Raw genomic sequence first — 15677 nt, forward strand, 5'->3', positions numbered from 1 at the left:
TTTTTAATTAATTTTTTTTGTCATGTTTTTACGAGACCTGGGTTTGATTTCTGATGTTATTTGTTCAAATAATAGTAATAATAATCAAACATCATTGGTTTTATGCATGAAATATTGAAAATAAAATATACTCACAAATACAAGCTTATTTTCATCTTAAAAGCAGCTGAGATCAGCCAAATATAATGAGTGTTATTATTAAGCTATAAAATTCACCTGCTGTAATGATCAGTTATTACTTTATCTGATTGAAATTAACGCTATTACTCATTTTAAACAGCGATGTCATGTTTCCATAGCTACATGTTTATTTACAGCGCCTTGTGTTGTTAAAAATCATACGGGGTCCTTTAAGCGCAGATTTCCGGTTCCGGTTGCTTTTATCCAGTTCGCGGCAAACCCGCCTGCTGAGAGGTGAGTGATTTAGCTCCGTCTAAATACAGTAATGTGGGTTTTGATTATTGTGATAATACATAAAATGTACGAGCGGGCGCAGCCACTAGAAGCTTTTCGGCTCCAGACTTCCGGTCTCATTTACTGTCATTTCTTTTTAGACGTTAAAACGGCTCGTTTTGCTGCTTCATGTTGCAAACTGATCTTTCATATTATTGTATTATACTTTTTATACATAGCTAGAAAGACACTTGTTTGTAGAGTAAGCGGTTTGACCGTTTTCTGCCGATTATTATTGCTAGTCATTTCTCTCATAGACAACTGAATAGGAAGTTCTTAAGCAAAGTCAACGGTAATCAACAGCTCTAATCAATAATTGGGGAGAGCGGGGCACAGATATGAGTGACACTTTTTGGTTGTGGCCAAATAATGAACAAAGTAATGGGGTTAGACAAACCTTATTTTTTTATATCAACAACACACAAGCCTCTGGTTTTATGTGGGGATGGGGAGTCGACTCCAAAAGAGTCGATTCTATGACTCTCAATCGACCAACTACTAATTGACTCCCAGAGTCGAGTCTGTTGTACAGTAGTGATGGGAAGTTTGGATCATTTTACTGACTCGTATCTTTGAGTCTCGTTCATCGAAACAAATCTTTTGCCAATATAATTTGCCAATATAATATTAAAATGTTATGAATTGCTTCCAAACGCTTCTACAACCATTTCAAAGGTGGATCACACAACAGACAAGTCATGAATAGAATACTTTAAGAAAGAAATTAGTCATTCATTGTTTACCTGCTCTTTTTGTCTATAGTGATATGTTGTCTCTGCTCAGCTCACCTCTTCATGTCAAACTTGAGTGGTTCGTTCTCGTGACTGACAGTAGGGCTTTAACTAACGATTATTTTAATAATCGATGAATCGGATAGTAGGGCGAGGCAGTAGGTAGTGCTGTCGCCTCACAGCAAGAAGGTCGCTGGTTCGAACCTCGGCTCAGTTGGCGTTTCTGTCTGGAGTTTGCATGTTCTCCCTGCATTCGCGTGGGTTTCCTCCGGGTGCTCCGGTTTCCCCATAGTCCAAAGACATGTGGTACAGGTGAATTGGGTAGGCTATAATTGTTTATAGTGTATGTGTGTGAATGAGTGTATGGGTTGTGGCTGGAAGGGCATCCGATGCATAAAAACTTGCTGGATAAGTTGGTGGTTCATTCTGCTGTGGCGACCCCGGATTAATAAAGGGACTAAGCCAACAAGAAAATGAATGAATGAGTCGGATAGTAAAAAAAAGCATTAATTTCCAACTATTTTTCAAAAAAACGCTCACTGAGCTTTTATAATAATATTAATATTAAACTTAGTAGTTTTGTCCTGTTTTCAATCCAAATATCTAAATATTTTTAAATCAAGATACACACTAGACAGATGAAGTAGCATAATAAATTATGTCTTGTTTTCTGGAAAAAAAAAACACCTCAAAATAAAGTGATTGTTTGCTTAAAACAAGTCAAATTATTTATGAATTGGGTAAGAAAAATAATCTTAATGAGATAATCTCAAACAGAAGTTTACCAGTTCACATAAGCGTGTAAGTGATCATATTCTATAACGAGATGGGTGTAGCGGCTTTCCAATGCCGCTATTGTTGGAAGAGTGAGCAAGTTTTTAACGCGTAAAAGTCAGAGTCCGTAAGCAAAATAGATGCAAATAAAAACGTCTTTATTTTCCAATTAACTTCCAATCAACAGAATTACTTAATCTTTTTCCTTGATCTGTATGCACACTTCTCTGTTACCTTGAGTTGAGTTGAATTACACTCAGTTACGAGACGAGACGGTCAAAAACTGAAGCTGCGTCCCAAATGGCACACTATGCACTCATGCACTATGTACTTATGCACTTACACACTCAACAGGATAGTATATGTATGTAGTGTCGTCCCAAATGGCACACTAATGTTTTTTTTACTAAGCGGAAATTCAAACCGTTTCCCTGATGACGTTTGACGGTTGCCAAATCATTGAAGTAAACGGCCGAATTATCAAATAATACCTGCCATGAGTTTTGCCGCATTCACCATCGGGAGGCGCTATAATCACTCTCGTAGGAGAATTCTGCTTTCACCATCCAAATTAAATAAAGTTATTCAACATGTGCGTCCGATAGCTCCGCCCCTTCCGCTACGTAAGCAAACCTGCGGTCGTTGAGTGCGTGAAGTGTCCATCATTACACACTTCATTTTACCGGCTGAATGAGTGCATCATCCGGGTAATTAAAGTGCACTTATTATTTTTAGAGTTTTCAGTGTGAACGCACTACTTACACTGTTTATACTACAAAATGGCGTAGAATAGTGCATAAGTATGCGATTTGGGACGCAGCTCGAGTGCTTCCTACCAACACTGTCTTCCTCCTTGCAGTGGCGCCACAGTTATATAGTGTCGTACTGACACCTTGTGGCCAATCGCCAATATACAATGTATGGCTCCTACAATGGGCGTCGCCATGTTTACTTGCGGCCGCACGTTTTTCTCATTCATAAAAAGCAGAACGCGCAGGATTCAGCACATAAATTCACCTGGTATTCCCCTAATACATGCAAGTAAGTGGCTGGTGAACTTAGAGAAGAATAGATTCAACTTATTATGTGTAATGTGTATCTGATATGAATAAAACACATCGGCAGATTATATTTGAATGGATTGTTAGATCTACTTGTGTGTTTTGCAAACGCTAAATGTTTTGTTTTACCAGTAAGTGTGTGTATTTACATGTCTAAAACATAAAATAAGCATTAGGCGGTTAAAACGCTGCATAATTATGATAATATGACACGTCTTTCTCAGTGTTTTTTAATAATCAAAAATCTCCGTGTCGCACACCACAACGAATCCATTATGAAATTCGTTGCCAGTGCTTTTAGTAATGGATTTTTATCAATTTAATCGATTCATTGTTGCAGCCCTAACTGACTGTCACATATGATCTTAACCAATGCACACAGTTTGAGCCGAAAGGAGCCATGATTAGTTCACCTTTTGAGACTTCTGGTTTTCGAGTCGTTCGTTCGTCACGTGACTGTATGTAAAGAGAGATGACTTAGGCTGTTTCTCAATATGCGTTCTTCAGCAAGCTTGCGTCCTCGTGTTCTCATGTAACATCATCATCAACTGCCATTTTATATTTGTGTAAAATAATCAGACATTGACAGTGCAGTGTAATGTGATTTCAGCGACATTTCACAACGAATGTTTTGAAAATAACGACTGTAAGATCCGTGTGTCTTGATCATGAATTGAGATTTAGAAAATTGCTCAAATCATCATGAATTAATGTAGTTGTTGTTTACTTTCACTTTCTGTTTCACTCCTTTACAGTGCAGTGTTCCTACCTTTATTTCAGACACACCGTCATGTCTAAACCACAGGGGAACACATGTGAAGAGAAGACAAAATACAAGCAATGTTTAATCTGCACTGAGTGCGGGAAGAGTCTGTCGTGCAAAAAGACGTTTAACCGTCACATGATGATTCACAGCGGAGAGAAACCGTACACATGCACCGAGTGTGGGACGGGTTTCAGACGACTATCAAGACTTAAACAGCACATGATGATCCACACCGGAGAGAAACCGTACTCATGTGCCCAGTGTGGGACGAGCTTCAGACAGTTATCCTCCCTTAATCAACACATGCTGGTCCACACTGGAGAGAGACCACACACGTGTGCTCAATGCGGGGCGAGTTTCAGAAAATCCCACCACCTTAGACGACACGCGCTGATTCACACCGGAGAGAAACCATTCGGATGTACGCAGTGTGAGAAGAGTTTCAGACAGTTGTACCAACTTAATCGACACACGATGATCCACACCGGAGAGAAAACACACGTATGTACTCAGTGCGGGAAGAGTTTCAGAGACTCTCCACACCTTAATCAACACATGCTGGTCCACACTGGAGGGAGACCGTACACGTGTGCTCAGTGCGGGGAGAATTTCAGACAACTAAACCAGCTTAAGCAGCACCGGCTGATCCACACTGGAGAGAGGCCGCACAGATGTGATCAATGCGACAAGACTTTCTTTTGGGCTTCACAGCTAAGGGACCATCTTAGAGTTCATACAAATGAGAGGCCTTATTCGTGTCCTGAGTGTGGGAAGCGCTTTAAACAGCAGACCGGTTTGAGACATCATGAGAAGATCCACACTGGAGTGAGGGAGCACATGTGCTCCGAGTGTGAGAAGACTTTTATTACAGCTGGACAATTGAAACAGCACGAGATGATCCACACTGGAGAGAAACCGTACACATGCACTCAGTGTGGGCAGAGTTTCAGGCAATCAGCTAAACTTAAACAACACATGGTGATCCACACTAGAAAAAGAAGTGAGCCAAATGACACACCCAGTCCTGGGAGCAACCATAGACTGTAAAAACGGGCAAAGAGGCAGGGTGTGGGGGGAGAATTTTGCTTTGGGTGAAATGCTTAACAAGTCGTTTATGTATTGATCATAATGCATTTAAAAACACAGATTTAGGCGGCAGACTTATGGCCTCACAGCAAGAAGGTCACTGGTTCAAGCCTCAGCTGGGCAAGTTGGCATTTCTGTGTGGAGTTTGCATGTTCTCCCCGTGTTGGCGTGGGTTTCCTCTGGGTGCTCCGGTTTTCTCCATAATCCAAACACATGTGGTATAGGGGAATTGGGTCAGCTAAATTGTTGGTAGTGTCATACCTGTCAACATTGGGATGTTAAAAAAAAGGGATATGCCCACCATAATAAGGGATACCCCTTAAGTAAACAGTGAAATAGTCAGTAATATATTTTTTTTATTATTATTATCTACAAAAGAAAAAATAAATATATAAATTAGCAGCAAATACATTAGCAATCAGGGGTCCGTTCTTCGTACCTCGCTTAAATGATCTAAGATGATTTGGCAGATCCTGGATCTTTTAATCTTGATAACTGATCTCTCGCTAATTTGGTTCTTCAAACAAGTTCGCGAATCAGATTAGAATGTCTGGATAAACTGATCTGAGATCGCTGCGTGTGTTGTGAAGGACAGATCTATCCATCCTCGAAATCATGATCAGCAATGCAACGATGACAGCGTAATGGCATCATCTGATTAATATTCAATTATCCATGTGAGCAAAATTACATCAAATTAGCAGTAAACGGCTTGTTAAATATGACACACAATAACTTTCCACATTTGTTGTGAGCTGCAGGCTTTACACTTTCATGTGTCGAGAGTATTCATCATGTATTTCAATGCAAATCAACGTATTTAGTTCCACATTTAGAAAAGATTTTCTTTATTATAGTACAGTTTTTTAATCGGTGTAAAGAATAACTGGTTGTTTCCAAAAGCATTTTGATATTGGTAAAGGCGTCTGCAACTTTTGTGAAGCATCAAATCACCGGCATATTAACTGTGAAAACATGTTCATGACTGCATAAATGTATTATTGCTTTAAAAAAAGTCACATATTGTGCATTTCTATTATACACAATTTGTACTAAAGCGATCTAAAAAGTTCATATCAATAAGTTTTCTCTGTGCACCACCAGATGGCAGTCTTTGTATTTTCATTTCGAGGGTGCAGATTGCATACGTTTTATTAATATGTATAACTTTATTTATTTTATTAATGACTATAACTTTATATATATATAGTTAAAAACTATTTACTATTTTCCCAAGTGTATATAACTACTACTGTAAGAAAATATCAGAACTCGGTACATACTTACTGTATCTTTGCTTGAACTGAGCAGATCTAATCCTGTTTATATGAATTGAACCTGCTCCCGATCAGGTTTGACCTAGCAGATCTGTTGCCATGACAACAACTCTCGGATCAGCTTTGAAGAACGAAACGATCCTGGATCGTGTCAAATCGTCAATATCCAAATCCAGCTAACTGAGTAATCCACGTACGAAGAACGGACCCCAGCTCAGCTTATTAAATAATAGCTATTATAATGAAATAGAATCAAATTCTCATAAGGAGTTTCTTCACTGTATAATTTACACATTCTGATTAAAGAGCAACCAATAAATCTCATTTATTTAAATTTTTCGTTTGATTACATTAACATCTAACAATATAATGAAGGAATTTAAGTCATTTAAGACGAAATTAGTTGTATTTGAAAAAAAAAAAAACACCAACATCGACATCTTTATATGTTATTATTATTATTAATTATGTGTATATGTCTGTTTAAACATGCACCCAAAAGCCACTTTCACTCTGCTACAAATCACACGTATAGAGTCCGTTTGGGAAACAGCGTCTATTTATCACTATACAGCGCGTCAGCTGACAGTCATGAACCATTAAATGTTTTGAGGATTGCATAGGGGGGGTGACGGCAGGGAATCGCGCTGTTATTATATTTATTTCAAAGTGTTTTTGTGGCTAAACAAAGCGAAAGCACAGAACAGACTCGCATTTAGGAGCAAGGGGCGGCCCCTAGTGGTTTGGCAGTATGGGTTGCGTATAGGGAGGCTCGACTCATTAATGTTTCTTGCAGCTTTTCAGAAAAAGACTGAAAATACGGTAGAAATATGGGAAAATACCTGTACGGGATGATAGCAGGATAGAATTGTAAAATACGGGAGAATCCCGGGAAAAACAGGAGGGTTGACAGGTATGTGAATGAGTGTATGGGTGTTTCCCAGTGATAGGTTGCAGCTGAAAGGACATCAGCTGCAGATGTACATATGCTGGATAAGTTGGTGGTTCATTCCATTGTGGCGACCACTGATTAATAAAGGAACTAAGCTGAAAAGCAAATGAATTAATTAATGAAAACAGACTTAATGCATTTAACTTGATTAAAGGGCCAAGTGGGTGGGTGCAGCTTTGTTTAGGTGGGAGTGTCGATTGGCGAAAGAGGGAAGGGTTTGCATTAAAAAAGGAGTTTCACTCCTGCACTTGCTGATTTTTACAGAGGCTAAATAAACACACAGACGCAGAGGAGAAAGACAGTGACTGTGTTTACATGGACATCAGTGATCAAATTATTTGCCAAATTATTAATTTGTGGACTTTAACTGCAGTTCGGCACTTTCACTTTCATTCAGGAACATTTCATGCACGCCCCCGTGACAAATGAGATATGGGATGCGAGGAACTGCTGGAAGAGTGTAGTTTTAATGGAATGTTTGATACCGCATGCCGTATGAGAGAAATAAAACCCTCGGGTAAACAATGTTTCATGCTTTCCTATTCTAAACTTATACTGGTTTAGCAAACAATGACCGACACACAGCCTAGTTGCCACCACATCATTCCTTCCATTACCAAACTTATTTCTAATAACGCCCACACATCCTTGAATACAATGCATATGTCTGCCTTTTCTCCATTATCCCACTCCCTCTGCCATACCTGTTTACACAAGGATCTAATCGCTGTGATGTAGCTTTAAAATTTCTTTTCACACTGGAAGAACGAATTTGCTGGAAATAACGCAAAAACAACCAATTTTCACTTTTTAGTGAGATATACGAGTCCTAATAGTGTTATAGCAGTGTGGGGCACATATATGACTGTCAACATCTCAAAACATGTGTTTTGCTGTTTCGTGACCCTTTTCTACAAGAGCAAGTGTTGTTATTTTCAAATATAGCCTGTGTTAGTAATGATTCACTACATTTATATAGCATTTTCAGGACACTCAAAGTGCTTTACACATTTTTTGGGGGGTAATCTGCTCATCCACCACCAGTGTGCAGCTTCCACCTGGATGATGTGACGGCATGATGATATGAGGATGTTTACCCTGCTGAAAAATCTAGCTTAAACCAGCCTAGGATGGTTGGCTGGTTTTAGCTGGTCGACCAGCCTGGTTTTAGGGGGGGCTTTGGCCACTTCCAAGCTGGTTTCCAGCCATTTCTGGTTTCCAGACAGGCTGGGAGATGACCAGCTTGACCAGCCTAGCTAGCCTGAAAGCCCAGCCAAAACCAGCTATGTCCAGCTTAAACCAGGCTGGTCAAGCTGGTTTTAGATTGTTTTAGCTGACCAGCTAAGACCAGGCTGGAAATTGCTGGAAACCAGCCTGGAAGTGGCCAAAACCCCTCTGAAACCAGGCTGGTCGACCAGCTAAAACCAGCCAACCATCCTAGGCTGGTTTAAGCTGTGTTTTTTTAGCAGGGTATAAGGCCATGATGGACAGAGGCCAGTGGGCAAATTTGGTCAGGATGTTGGGGGGTTTGTTGTTGTTTTTATTTTTTATTTTTTGGCTTTTTTTATTGGAACGTTCATCAATAATACAAAAATCTAAAGAAAAGGTACAAATCCAACAAAAGTAGACAATGGAACAAACCAAAAAAGAAAGAAAAGATTATGCCAGGGGCAATATGAATTAAAAAATCACTTTAAATCTATCATAAACCTAGGTCACAGTAATGCTTACAAGATCACATACAATACAGTCCTCTGGGTATAACAGAAAAGAGACAATACTGTAAGATTCACATAGTGTTGCTGATTTTAAAGCTTTAACTTTGCTGGAGGTGGAGACTGTATTTAAATAATATTTCAAATCTTTACAAAAATAAGAAAAAGGGGCTTTACAGACAAAAAAAATCGCATTTGTGTATAAAACATTTAGCTACTAAAATAAACAGATTTATTAGAAAATGTTTAACTTTATCAACATGATAAAAAGAAAAAAACATCCTTGTATGACAAAGAAAAATTATCTAAAAGAGATACACGTATAAATAAACTGAATTCTTTCCAAAAAATCTTAACATGGGCATATTCCCAAAAAAAGGATCGACAGATTCATCTACTAATCCACAAAAGGGGATCCTTTTCAGTTAGCATTTTTTTTAAATATAAACATTCAATGGATAAACTCGATGTAGCAATTTGAATGAAACCTCTTTAATCTTATTTGTGATTAAAAAAATGTTGGGTAAAGATCACACAATTTTCCAAGAAATATCATGAAAGAAATAGGTTTGTTATTGTTAGCACGACCCGTCTCGCCGTGATGACGTCAGCACTTGACGCTTTCATTCAGCGTCGAGTCTTCAGAGCTGAGGTGAGTGGTTTTTGCCTTTTCTCGTGTTTACTCAACAATAAAACACACTTTACAGTTTATTAAAGCGACAATCTGCGACTAGTTTCTGCATGGAGTTCACCTCTATCTGTGTGTCTGCCGACCAAAACAATACAGCAGGCGGAGAGCAGCTCTGAGAGGACAACATGAGTGAATGTGTTTTACTTTGTTAGTGCGTTTAAGTTTGTACGTGTATTTGTAATTTCACAAAGTATGATCTGTGAAGGGATATAAATAGCAGATATATGGATGAGCTTTGACAGAGAATTCATTCAATGATTATGGAGCTCTTTATTTTGTAAACGTTGATGGTTTCCTGCTCTCTGTAGGCTACATAACGTTAGCGAATTGACTTGCTACTCCCAATAATCTAATTACATTGTACGAATGGTTACTAGGAATATTAAACTAGATATTGATGTAATGCTAAAGAAAACTATATCACAGTTGGTAATTAAACGATTGTAATCGTTTGATTCTGCAAACAGTATAAAACAGACTGATCTGCTGATCCTGAGTGTCTGTTAAATGAGTGTTTATAGTCTGAGGCTCATCAGTATTATCAGAGCTGCTGAAATCCTCTTTATTTCATGTCAATAGTTTCTGTTTTTCCTTTATTCATTATACTGATACTCAAATTGTCACATTAAGGTAATTATATTGGTGTCAGCTGACTTGAACAAATTATATAGTCACATATTGTATCACTGATGAGATATCCTGTGATTTATTTAATCAGAGTAAATGAATCAGATTTCTCTGTTTCTTCTCCTGAAGCTCCATCAGTAAAAGACAAAGCAAAGTTTATTGAAGGACAGTGAGAAGATGAGTGATCCAGAACCCTGCAGAATCAAACAGGAAGAGACTGAAGAACTAATAGGTTTGTGTTTATTCATTACTCTTCAATAATGAGGATGAAGTACAGTGAGGTGGTTAATCTTAAAGTTCTTCATCAGTTTTAGTACATGCTAATATTATCTTTTACTTTACATTAACAGTTTCTGTTTAGAATATGTCACCCACATTAACTTTACAACTCAAACAAGGTTATTTAAAGGGTCACGAAACACCAAAACACATTTTTTGAGCTGTTGATAGTCGTATATGTGTCCCACACTGCCTAAAACACTATTAGGACACCTATATTTCACTAAAAAGTGTAAATTTGTTGTTTTTGCATTATTTCAAGCAAATTCGTACTTCCGGTTTGAAACGAATTTTTAAAGCTGCGTCACGGCCATGACATAATAGCGTGTATTCCAGCGTGCAGACTGGACGTCTGTGCCAGAGTGTGTCTTATTACGTCGTACAGTGTGATGCATTAATGCATGAGTAAGGCTTGGATGGACAGGAGTGAAAATCCACTCCTGTGTCATCCTCTACAAGAGTACCCAAAAAGTAGTACGGTTCACTTTTTGGTACTGTTTTACAGTGGAAACGTGCATAAAAGCGTACCATACCATTCAGTGGAAAGAGGCCATAAGGGTTAACTGGTTCTGAGTTTAGTTTGGCGCTGTACAGGGTACTTTGTATTCCCTTAAAAATTGTATACATGTATAAAAAAAATTTCACACAAAACTTGAACCTAAAGTAAGCATTAATAGCATTGAAAAATGTTTAGATGAATTGTATGAGAATTCATGGTGAGCTGTGTTTAAAATTGACCACCAACTCAAGCCAAAAGCACAAGTGCTCTTATCCGCTTGTTAAGTGGTGACGTGTTTGTGACATATGTCTACTGTTTCCGGGTCCAAGCCATTAATTTGAGTGGAGAAATCATTCGTTTATGATCGCGTTTTATTCATATCACACATTAAAGTAAATTTTACATAAAGTCATAGTGTACACAACAATCTCTGGGCTTGAAATTTAAAATTTACCAAAATTTCAACAATTTATAAAACAATGAATCACTTTCTGGCCATCGGATATTAGGCATGGGCATATATATTGTGATCGTGACTTTCAAAAGTATTAAATCGCTTTGTAAACGTTTATTATTATCATTTCATGAATCTCCCCATTCAGTTGAATAGAGCGCTTGGACCCGGAAGCCGCTCCGCTTGACGTCACACTTAACAAGCGGATTCGTGATTATTTGAGTGTGCAGTTAAAATTTAGCCTCTTAAAATGTAACTTATCTTCTTAATTTTCAGATGTGGTTGTGAAGGAGGAGATTGACGCACTCTGTGAACATGAGGAAAAACATGATGTCAAAAGGGAAAGCAAAACTCGAACTAATACTGCGAATAATAAAACTAGAAAGAAAAGTCCTTTCACCTGCTACCGCTGTGGAAAGAGTTTCAGGGTCCAATACAATCTCAAGCTTCACATGTGGATTCACACTAGCAAGAAGCCCTATTACTGTTCATACTGCACAAAGGGATTCCTTCATGCAGAACATGTGATATTGCACGAGAGGACACACACCGGAGAGAAACCCTATCACTGCACTGTTTGTGGGACGAGATTCACAAGTCCATCTTCTCTAAGAACACACACTAAAAACCTTCACAGTGAGTAGATCACCTTAAGACTGTTTGTCTATTTTAGGATAACTGTGGAGTTGAGAGTAGAGTTGTGGAGTTGGAAAAATCATGCAATTATTACACACTTATTAAGAGGGTCACTGTGGAGCCAGCTTTCCTCATTGTAACAAGGATGCAAAGTTTGCACTTGCTGACGTGATGACGACTCCGTTCATTGTTATTGAAGCACTTTTTTTGCTTTACAGTTTTAATATTTCTTTAATATTTTTTTCCCAATGCATGCAGCTGACTGACGTTGATGCCAAGATGGTGTAAATGCTTTCACTTGTGCATTTTTGTCGAGCTGTGTTTTTTCCACACAGTGGGGTTTAATATGTCTCCCACACATAATAGCCCCTTTCACACAGTGATACCGGTAAATATCTGGAAAATTTACGGAATGACTTTACCGGTAAATTCAAAAAAGTGCTGTTCACACAGGCGAGGACGTTACGGAATTTTTCCAGAAAAGAGCATTCACACATCCATTCCAAAATACCGGTAATTCTGACATCATTAACCAGAAATGACCTCTAAACGGCTGCGCTTGTGTTTGTAAACATTTGACTACATTACAAACTCTGTGGATGGACCAGTATTGAACAACTTCGATGAAAACGTATAGAGAAACATTTTCGCATGTCGAGATATACATGATATGTGTGTGTTCTGGCGCTCATAGACTGTTTATTGGCACACACAAAGCTTGAAGGTAAACAAACAACGGCTTATCATAAGCATCTTATCGATGATTAATTACACAGTTGGCATTAAGATGAACATATAAACCTTATCTGACTAATTTCTAGCAGCTAAATGTGTCTAGAAAAATATTCAAAGGCTTTTATTCTCATAAACCGCGCGGACGTTAATGCGTCTGACTGCTCTGATTGGCTCAAGCAGACGTCTCATGTCAGCACGTTCTAGACGTGCACCCGCTTATTCCGGCAATCTTCCTTTTGCGTTCACACAGCGCAGCATTTCGGCAAATTACCAGTAATGTAACAACTTCTCTTTCCGGAAAATAGCCAGAATGAATTTACCGGTATTTTCAAAAAGGTCCTGTTCACACATACAACCTTTCTGGAAAATTGCCGGTAATTTTCCGAAAAGGTCTGTATGTGTGAAAAGGGGCTAATGTCAAGAGACCGACTTGATAAGGGGAGTGTAAACTGCACAGCTTAATGTTTAATGTGTGAAGTTGTGGAAGTGTAACGCACAGCCTACAGCAGAACTAATCCTTTAATGATGTCCAGAAGATGCACCGAGTAAAAGAGTTATCAACGATGGTTTGCATCCCTACTTCCCATTTCTCTCCTAAAATGTAACTTTATTTCTTTACTTAATTTCCAGACCAGATGGTGAAAAAGGAGGAGAGCGAAGACCTGAAAGATACAGTGAAGAAGCCTTATTCATGTTCTGAGTGTGAAAAGAGTTTTATTTGTGAGCCATATTTAAAAGCACATCAGAAGATCCACACCGGTCTGAAACCCCACGTGTGCTTCCAGTGTGAGAAGGCTTTTACTAGATCTGGAGACTTGAGGCGGCACGAGAGGACGCACGATGTGGAGAAACCATACAAATGTACTGAGTGCAAGCTGAGATTCAGACACCAAACAAAGCTCTTTGAACACATGACCGTCCACGCTGGAGACAAACCACACAAATGTAACCAATGCGACAGAGCGTTTTCCAGGGCTTCAAAGCTGAAGACCCATCTTAGATTTCATACAAATGGGAACTCTTATGTGTTCCTTTAGGAAAGAGGTTTGCACATCTGCGAAATGTTCCTGAGCTCTTCAAACACATCAGCTTTGTACGGACACCCGGAAGGGACGTTTTTGCATTCCCCCGCAAAACTGTTTTTCCACAAACACTTCCTGTTCCCTTCATACATGTCAACCATCCCATTTTTGCCAGGATTATCCCGTATTATACCATTCTATCCTGCTATTAAGTATTTTTCCACATTTCTCGTGTGTTTTTAGGCTTGGAAGCTCACTGAAATGAATATAAAAACGTCTTCATTCACTTTCTTTCCATTAAAGCTGTGTGCCGATCATCACCCTTCATATGCAACCTCTGAATCAGAGAATGCATGCAAGGCAATAACCGGTATAAGTGGTGACTGACAGGCTTCGTATGATAAACTGATCCCAGATCAGCTTCTGTACACGCCATTTACAGAGGAGCAAAAGTGCAGGACACTTTAGAATTCGGGTGTATGTCTAAACAGACAGATACACTGAATAATATGTAAACATGATCCGTCCTGCGTGTTTTATTTTAAACACAACTAATTTTCTCTTAAATGAGCACAAACGGTTATTAAAGTAATGGAATGCTTTCATTGTAGATCTGTGCGTTCTTACAGTGACACCTCTGTTATCGAACAAAAAAAAACGGGAGATTTATCTGCAGCTCTTCACTTGTTTGATAAGGGAGGTGTCAATTTAAATGACGTGTACAGAAGGTCTGCATTCCCGCGGCTGTCTCCCGACTCCCAGAGCAAGAGAGTAGGCGTATGTATATGTGTGAATGAGATAGCACGATGTTTGTTTACCTTGTTTGTTGCTGTGTGTGTGTGTGTATACAGACAGTTTGTTATAGGCTGTCTGGACTCTATAGCTGGGTGGTTTTCGGTTTTGTTCTCCCTCCCCACTCTTTAGCGAGATCGGATGCAGCGGGTAAAAAACGGGGCGGGGCGGGCAGCGGGACAACAAATGCTGAATATAAGTCGGGTTCAGGCTAAAACATGGTGAGAGCAGGCAGGAGCGGGATTCAAAATTTAGTCCGGCGCAGATCTCTAATACTGAGTGGCATATTAATCTGATTCAGAGGTTGCATATAAAGGGGGACGATCACACACAGCTTTAATGGAAAGAAAGTGATTGCAGATACTTTTTATTGATTTCAGTGAGCTTTCAAGATTAAAAATACACGAGAAATATGGGAAAATACTTAATGATAGGATGATAGTGGTATAGAATGGTAAATTAAAGGAGAGTCCCAGCAAAAACGGCTGGTGTGCCATGTATGAAGTGAACAGGAAGTGTTAACAGTTTTGCTAGGGAATGCAAAACATCTTTGTGAGAGAACGCAATATTTGTAGGGGAATGCAAAAACTTAAAAATATATATATTTTCCTATCACTGTTTTTCTTTCTCCCACTCATTTTTTTCCCCACTATCTCGTCCCTTCCGAGTCTCTGTAGCTTTGGTAGTTAAATGTGTGTACTAATAATTACAATCATTTGTAAAAAAGCCTCTCATGCGCAATTACAATAAACTCTGTAAATTACAACGAAGTTGCATGTCCATAACTCCCTTTTCAAGATTCGCTCCAGTATGTTTTATTCATGCATTTTCTTTTTGTGTAAAGCTGTGGTCACACTAGAGTTTGAAAAGGGGTGAGATTAAACAAGATAATTAGGAATTACAAAAGCGAGTGGATTGCTCCATGTTTTAAATTTCTGTTCAGAGAGGTCATGTTTTGATCCTCGATTGGTCTCACGCAGACAAGTGATGCGATTTCGCAGGTCAGAATTCACCAAGCTTGAACTTTGCACCGCAGCGACCAGCAAAACTTAACACATGACCCTGCGTTTCCGGTGTGACGCATTCACGTGCGTATGAATGGAAGTCTATGGGAGGATAAGATCAGT

General features: G+C 38.9%; 2 protein-coding genes across 4 annotated transcripts; both read left to right on the forward strand.

The window, feature by feature from the left end:
• The first annotated feature begins 358 nt into the window (after positions 1-358).
• On the forward strand, positions 359-5143 carry LOC100535676 (uncharacterized). Of its 2 annotated transcripts, none has more exons than XM_073936922.1 (2): positions 359-414; positions 3775-5143. In XM_073936922.1, exon 2 carries the CDS (start codon positions 3810-3812, stop codon positions 4830-4832), a length of 1023 nt encoding a protein of 340 aa, XP_073793023.1. In that variant the 5' UTR covers positions 359-414; positions 3775-3809; the 3' UTR covers positions 4833-5143. The 2 variants fall into 2 exon arrangements, with proteins under 2 accessions (XP_073793023.1, XP_009294100.1); XM_009295825.5 differs by having other exon boundaries at positions 3800-5143.
• A 4270-nt stretch (positions 5144-9413) lies between these two features.
• On the forward strand, positions 9414-15316 carry si:dkeyp-53d3.5. Of its 2 annotated transcripts, none has more exons than XM_068216327.2 (4): positions 9414-9653; positions 10263-10365; positions 11642-12001; positions 13367-15316. In XM_068216327.2, the coding sequence occupies exons 2-4, from the start codon at positions 10311-10313 to the stop codon at positions 13771-13773; spliced, it is 822 nt and encodes a 273-aa protein (XP_068072428.1). In that variant the 5' UTR covers positions 9414-9653; positions 10263-10310; the 3' UTR covers positions 13774-15316. The 2 variants fall into 2 exon arrangements, with proteins under 2 accessions (XP_068072428.1, NP_001038477.1); NM_001045012.3 differs by having other exon boundaries at positions 9441-9467; positions 13367-13831.
• Positions 15317-15677: the final 361 nt, after the last annotated feature.

This window comes from Danio rerio, chromosome 22 (genome assembly GCF_049306965.1).
Source record: "Danio rerio strain Tuebingen ecotype United States chromosome 22, GRCz12tu, whole genome shotgun sequence".
In the NCBI taxonomy this organism is placed as follows: domain Eukaryota; kingdom Metazoa; phylum Chordata; class Actinopteri; order Cypriniformes; family Danionidae; genus Danio; species Danio rerio.